Source organism: Chanos chanos, chromosome 8, assembly GCF_902362185.1.
Source record: "Chanos chanos chromosome 8, fChaCha1.1, whole genome shotgun sequence".
Classification (NCBI taxonomy): Eukaryota; Metazoa; Chordata; class Actinopteri; order Gonorynchiformes; family Chanidae; genus Chanos; species Chanos chanos.
Window position 1 is genome coordinate 14,224,661 of NC_044502.1, and position 7,861 is coordinate 14,232,521.

The 7,861-nt window shown below is 44.5% G+C and overlaps 1 protein-coding gene across 1 annotated transcript in view; it reads right to left on the reverse strand.

Annotated features, from left to right (window-relative positions):
* Nucleotides 1-514: 514 nt before the first annotated feature.
* Nucleotides 515-7,861, reverse strand: part of ncf4 (neutrophil cytosolic factor 4) — a 17,951-nt gene continuing 10,604 nt past the window's right edge. Inside the window, exons 7-10 of the mRNA XM_030781519.1 lie at nucleotides 3,899-3,997; nucleotides 2,308-2,486; nucleotides 1,707-1,772; nucleotides 515-722 (exon numbers count right to left, since the gene is read on the reverse strand). Of these exons, the coding sequence (XP_030637379.1) occupies nucleotides 515-722; nucleotides 1,707-1,772; nucleotides 2,308-2,486; nucleotides 3,899-3,997 (552 nt within the window). The remainder of the gene's footprint in view (nucleotides 723-1,706; nucleotides 1,773-2,307; nucleotides 2,487-3,898; nucleotides 3,998-7,861) is intronic.

Here is a 7,861-nt window from a genome sequence, read left to right on the forward strand (position 1 = left end):
CACACACACACACACTAACACACACACACAAAAAAAACTCATGAATGTCAATTGGCTTATTACACAGACATCTCTATTCAAAATGTGATGGTGAAACAACATGCTCAATACAAACACACTGACACATACTGCTGTGTCTGTTTCATCAAACCATTTATAGAACGAAGTAAAGAAACCGACACATCTTCCAGACACATTTCCTTCATCCCAGTTGACTGTTCTAGCATAACAAGCGTGAATGTTAAGATAAAGAAGAGAGGAGGGCGAAATTGGACAGTTGAAACGTTTAGCTGCTGAGCTGGGACGCTGAGTCAGCACATCTCAGGCCTGTGTAGAGACTGTGGTGACTGACATTACGGCTCAGACTGATTCAGTGCATTCAGTCTGACAGGTTTTCAAATGACGACACACTACAGCACGAGAGTGAGGTGCGTCAAACTTAACAATGTGATCAGTCAGCCAAGTGAAATGATTGAGAAGTTCAAACACACACACACACAGAGAGAGAAGAAAATTAAACCTCTGTATTGTATACAGAAAAATCAGCAGACAGGGTAACATAGAGTTCCCAGGGATATTGATTGACAGGTCTCTTGACCTCTGACACCTGTCGTTTGCTCTCTTGCACCATCAAGGCCACATCTTCATCATCTATAATTCGCACCAGGTCCCCCTCCACATCCCGGTAGTTCAGAGCAATGTCTTCCAACTTAAACACTTCTCTGAGGGGAGGGAGAGAGAGAGAGAGAGAGAGAGAGAAAGTGAGAGAAAGTGAGAGGGCATTTGAAATCCCCATTTGTTTGACCAAGGTCACATCTGACAGAACCAGATTTCTCTACAGTATATGTAAAGCATAGGTACATTGGCAAACTTAGCTTATTAAATCACTGCCCCCAGCATTAACGCATTAACGATTAGATAAATACACATTATGGGTTTTCAGTTCATAATCATACCTGGGGAATACTGGTCTGGTTTCTCAGATTAGGCTTAAAATCAGACCAGTATAAACTGTACTGGATCTTTTGGATCTTTTGCTTTTTTTTCAAAATGCAGCTCGACCAGAACTGGTTCTAAATCTCCCCCACCCCCCCCTTTTTTTTTACAGCAAAATAAAACCAGTTCGTTTCTGTGTGGAGACATTTTGAAGCCCATGTTGATGCCGCCAAGCGGTCTTTATCGAGAAAGAACCATGATTACACGGAAAGGACATGTGCTTTTTTTTTCTGAAGAATTTCGAGAAATGTGTGTTTGAAATACATACTACTTCTGCTTTATGTACATTTCTGTTAAATACCACTCTCACGCTCTCTCTGGGGCGTTTAAAACGACTGTTAAATGTTATTCTGTTATTCTTCTGTAAAAAATAAGCAGAGAAACAGTAAAGTCAAAGATGGCCGATGAGTGTGATGTGATGATGAAATGAAGGAAAAATATGAATGGCGTTGTGAAATGAAAAGAAGCCTTTGGAGGGAGAAAGTGAAGTGAGAGATAGATAAATAGGAGGCAGTGTTTGGATAGGGAGGAGAGAGCAGAAGGGACAGGTCAGGGACTACTCTACATACACAGCTATGCACACACAGGTGCACTGTGGGTAGATGTGGAAGACCCAGAGGCGCAGAGGCTGTAGGCAAGGGAATGACTTTTGATGTGTGTGTTTGTGTGTGCGTGTGCGTGTGCGCGTTTGTGTGTGTAGGGGCTCGTACCTCATGTGTGTGACAAGATCTTTGTGAGACGGCTGAATGGAGAGGTCTTCCTCGACACACACATCTCTGAGAAACGCACAAACAAACAGGTTTAACTCGGACAGTCACGCACTCATCATCATTTACGCCACACTTATCTCACTTCTCTCCTCAGCACGAACAGACGTGATTCTGGCTCTTTAAACGCTACACTGAAAAAGGGATCATGCCACAGACAAACAGCTTAGGCACTCGTGTGGTGCAGCAGTAAATTACACTGATTTCTAATGCTGTGGTTCCATGTTATGATCCCAGCTGGATCACAGGTGACACTCTAGTGTCAGAGGGCTGCCTGCACTGCCGCAGATCCCGGGTACAGGCGAATACTCTGGGCCTCCACACACACTGTGTTCATGTGGAGATCCGCTTGCACCAACAGCTAAAGAGAAGTGGGGGTTTCTGCATGGCTGATTCCTCCACCTTTCCACACTGACGTGGGGCATGCGAGGTGGTTTGGAATGATGAGAGTGCACGCGTGGCGAATTTTGGAGAAAATTGCAAATGGAGTAAGCAGCTTCACTCCGCAAAAGAATTTTTCATCTCCCTCTCTCATTTCTCTGACCTGGTGTCGGTGGCCTGGGCCTGAAGCAGGTAACAGCGCAGGCAGCTGTAGGAGCCCGGACCAGAACGTCCATGCCGTGCCCCACCCTGCCCTTCCTCATCGGACTCGCTCTCAGGCAGCGGCTTAATGATCTTCACAAAGGATTCTGGGAAAATCCCTGTCCTGTCACTCACTGTGCCCTGAGAGAGACAGAGAGAGAGAGAGAGAGAGAGAGAGAGTGAGGGAGGGAGTCATGAAAATTCCAACTTAAAAATAATGAAATGACCTAATCTCTCTAATAGACTACAGTGTTGAACAGTATTGGTCAATGGAGACCTTTCTGGACTGAAAATGAACGGTACGTTAATGGAATTTCAGCTCATTCGATTAAACAAAACCCATTTTACGTGGATCAGCACACAGAGACGTGGTAGTCATTGGATTTATCCTATAGCTGCCATGCACTTTCATTGCTTTTGTGCACTATGCATTTAAACTGCACCACACTGACACCTACTAGTCACTCTTTGAACAACACCGCCTCTGTTGGAACCAAAGCCTGCTGATTAAGCAGATTACTCACATTGTACATGGACTGTGATTGCAAGTAATAGGAAAATCTGTCGGTGATAATAGATATTATTAATAAAAGAGATGAATGATTAAAAAGGAGTGGAAATAGCTTTGGAAATAGTGCATTGGCTAATTAAAATTGTCTTCAAGGTAAATCAAGGTTTCAAGTTAAATTTTTTCAATCACTGCTACAGTCTGAAACTGCAGGTTTTTTTTTTCTCCCCTCAATGCTAAAGAGCACCTGCAGTAAAGCTGACACAGATGTGCTAATGCTTCAGTTTCCCGTTTTAGATTCCTGAATTTGCACTAACCTTCAGTTTAGGATCAATGCAAATTTCGCACTGGACAGTATTTAGTTTGACTGTACTGACTCAAGAGTTTGAGCAGAGACTGCAGACTCCAACAGAGAGGAGCACTTCTCCTGCAACATCTCCTGTTCTTCTACGTATGAATGCACAAAGTCCCACTTCAAAAGAAACACCTCACTACTCCTTTACTAGCTCCCTGTCTTCTGTTCCATTCTCTCCCTTTTTTGCTCATTCCCTTGTCCAGCTAAATCAGCCTCTTTGGGGGATTTTTGTGTTTTTCTGCTCTCCCTCTCTCTCTCTTTTTCTCTCTCTCATTCTCTCTCTCTCTCGCTTTTTTTTTCTTGGTTTGACATTGAATTGTTTGATTTCTCTCATTCTCTCTGAACTACTCCTCAGTTTCTCTCCTGATACTGCATCACTTTATACTTCACACTATTCCTTTATTCAACTGCAGCAGCCTCTCTCTCTCGCTCTCCCTCACTCTCTCTCTCTCTCTCTCACCCTCCCTCTTTCACTCCCTCTGTCCATCCCTCCCTCCCACCCTCTCTCAATCCCTTTCACATATACACTATGTCCCTCTCCCCCTCCCTTCCTCTCTCTCTCTCTATCTCTCTCTTTCTCTCTCTCTCTCTCTCTCTCACAAACCCTTCGTACCTCCATCCATCCCTCCCTCCCTCTCTCCCTCCCTCCCTCCCTCCCCTCCCCCCTTCCCTCTCTCTCCTTCATCTCACCTCCAGCCAGTCAGCATTGACTCTCCTGAGAAGGAAGATCACTTCACCAGCTTTCAGACTCAGCTCCAGCTTCCCACTCCCACTGAAGTCAAACATCACCTAGGACACACACACACACACGCACGGGACAAACCCAACCACACACACACACACGCACGCATACACGCCACGACAAACGCACACACATACAGACGCAGGGACAGAGAGACAAAGAGACAGACTCTTCAGTGAGAGAGAACTGACAGGTAAGAAGAATATTCCTGCTTTTACAACTATATACTGAAATAGACAAATGGAAGTGGAAAGAATGGAAGAAAGTGTCAGAAAGAGTTACGGTTGAGAGGAGAACGTGGTTGAATGAAGGCTGGAGCAAAGACAAAAATACATAAGCATGAGAGAGTGAGAGAGAGAGAGAGAGAGACAGAGAGAGAGAGATGAGATGAGAATGTGACTGTGGCTCATATTCTCATGTGAGTCAAGTCAAAAGTGAAGCGGGAGAGAGAGCTAAATGTGTGAGAGTGTTGGAAGTGTAGTATGGTATGGCACAGCGGATACGAATGTGAGAGACAGATAGAGAGATGGAGAGGGGGAGAGATATAGCTGTAAAAGGCTGTGGAATTGGGGGGGGGGGGTGATGAAAGTTTGGGTGGGTAAAAGTGAGGCAGTGCAGTGTAAAGTTTGTTTAGCAGTTATCAAATGATGGATCTGCCTTTGCCTCGGGAGCTCAACACGGCATGACAGTAAAATTGACAGCACGGTGTGTGTGAGAGAGAGCGAGAGAGAGAGAGAGAGGAAAGAGAAAGAGACAGAGAGAGAGAACGGGAGAGCGGGAGAGAGAGAGAGAGAGAGAGAGGGCGTATGAGACAGAGAATGAGAGACAGAAACAAAAATTTCTGTGTGTGTGTGTGTGTGTGTGTGAGAGAGAGAGAGAGTATGAGACAAAGAACGAGAGATAGAAACAAAAATTTCTGTGTGTGTGTGTGTGCATGTAAAGCTGCAAAGAGTGTAAGATCTGAAACAAAGTGTGAAGAGATAAGAGAGGTTGAGAGGGAGGTTGAGAGAGAGAGAGAGAGAGAGAGAGGGAGAGGGAGAGAGAGAGGGAGAGAGAGAGAGAAACACAGATGAGTCGTGATGGCTCAAGAGGATGCTATTATGTGCAGGAAAAAAGAAGGGAACTGCCAAGGAGAAAGAAAAAGAGGAGAGTGAAAAAGCATGTCCTTATAACTCAGCATTCTGTGAATATGTCATAGAGGGACAAGTCTGAGTGTGTCCTCACAAACCACCAGATCTCCATTCAAAAATTACATTATCATTCTGCTCTGAGCGCAAGAGCCCACAGTCTCACTAGAATAGAACCCATTAAGGCATAATATTGATAAACACACACACAAACACATTCATATTTATACATACATATGCGATTGAACATACAAATGCACTTGTGTACATGAAACAGAGGATGAGTGAACAGTAAGGCACAGATGTGAAATACATAGTCAGTGATTGTTAATGTGTGTGTGTGTGTGTGTGTATGTGTATGTGTATGAATGCATATATATGTGTGTGTGTGAACATGTGTGTATGTGTTTAAATACTCTGCTGTTCTCTGAAGCAGCGCTCTGTGGAGACACAGCTCCGCAGTTGATCAAGGGAATTTTCCTCTATAAGAGATGGATTTTTCACATGTAAATTTTTAATGTGTGTAAGCGAGTGTGTGTATGTGTGTGTGTGTGAGTGTATTTGTAAGCGAGCATGTGAGTTGTAGGAGTGTGTGTGTATGTGTGTGCGCACGTGTGCATGAGCATGTTTGAGCGTGTATGTGTGTGTGTGTGTGTGTGTGTGTGTGTGAGTGTGAGTGTGCCAGTGTGCATGTGTGTATGATATGCATGAGCTTCATATCTGTCCTTGATTTTTTCCCCCCGGTTTGTCCTCCCAGCTTGTATACTTAATGAGGTGTGTGTGGTTGTGTGTGCAAGAGAGAGAGATGAACTGAAATCTTTTTAAAATCACTTTAAAAGAGAATTTGTGTGTAAGTGTGTGCATGCACCATTCCCTCTCTCACTCTCTTTCTCTCTGTGTGCTTGTGTTCTGTATGTGTTATGCCTGTATTTAATGAGTCAGGCTCCTCTGGTGGATCATAAAGGGCCAGAGTAATGAGGCCTGGGACAGGAGGAGCTGAATGGATTGTCAATCCACTGAGATTACACACACATACACAAGCGCGCACACACACATAACACATGCACACACATACTAACTTCCTTTTCTTCAGTTCGCTCTCCCCCTCTCTCTCTCTCTGTGTTATGAAATTCTTAGAACTGTTACGGCAGGGAAGTGCACAGCAGTGTAATCTTGTGTGTGCTGATGTAGACCAAGAGAGCGAGGTGTGTGTAGGCATAAGACACATTTGATGTGCATTGTGTGTTTGTGAAAGCTCTTGTGCACACTGTGGTCTTCTGAGGAGGTTTGTTTGTTGGAGTGGGAGTGTGTAGGTGAGACACCGTTAAATGCTATCGGCTAATTATGTAGTGGCAGTTGCTCTCCCTCTCTCCCTCTCCCTCTCTCTCTCTGTGTGTGTGTGCGTGCGTGCGTGTGTGTGTTTCTGAACATTTGTGTGTAACATTTGTGTGAGTTCTTGCTGTAAAACACTTGGCTGCAATCTTCATAAACATTCCAATACAGTTTTATAACCCTTTCAACAGAAACCTAAAAAATCCTAACGCTATGAAATGGAAACGGCGAGGGAAAGACATTTTCTTCCTTTGCTTTGTGACTTCAGATCAGAGGTGTTGAACACCGTTTGGTCAGCAGTCACATTCTCATGTCTGTCACGGGAGGCTCCTCGTGTGTGTCGTATAGTAAAAGATGAAGGTTAAGAACAAGCATTTGCGTGGAAACTGAGCCTACGCTGGCACAGAGAGGAAAATGAAATATACTTTGGATGAACAAGGCCTGTACATGGCATACATATATACCACACACAAACACACACACACACACACACACACACACACACACACACACACACACACACAGAGGGTTTAATTAGACAGATATATCACTGTGGGTGTGTACTGGTGTAACACACTGAAGGACTGCTACGTATGGGGGTGTGCGTGAGAAAGTGATAAACCCCCTATATTGTGCTGTGCATGTACACCTACAACACACACACACACACTTATACATCCCTCTTAGCCACAAAACATAGAAAGTAGCTACTTTGTGAGTGTGAGTGTGTGTGTGTGTGTGTGTGTGTGTGTGTGTGTGCAGCACGAGCATGCGTGTGCGCGAAACAAATACAGGTGATCTGTGCTCAGTCATGGTGTTAGAGCAGTGATAGATGTTCAGGGCTGGGAGATGGGATGTGTTCAGGGGTGTCAGACCCTGTAATAGACTCTCATTACGGAGAAATAAGAGGCACATAGGTTCTGCTGACTGGAGGAGCCTGCTACAGAATGCAAACTCACAGAATAGATTATCCGCCCAGATCAAAGCCAGAGAAAAATGTGATGAAAATGCAAAAACACCCACTATATATTGTAAAAAGCATGCAATCACACACACACACACACACACACACACACACACACACACACACACACAATCACACACATATATAAATCCCTTCTTTAGATTTTTTTGGGGGGGGGGGGGGCATTTTCGTCACGTTGTGCGGTTTTAAGGGCACCTTATTGGGAGTCTGGATCAAGGAGTCAGAGAGAGAGGAGCTAAGTTTAGACGTAGACTCTTGGGGTCACATAAACACAGAGAAGAGCCTGAGATTCCAATTAGAAAGTCATCGACCTCCTAAACGAGCTCGTTAGCATGTGCTCAGCCAATAGGGAGGAAGACGGAAATGGAATCTTTTTTTTTTTTTTTTTTGCCCTCTTGTTCACCACAGGTCTATAGAAATGGGATGAAGTGGCCCAGTTTGGCTCTGATGAGGGAGCAGGTGAGGAT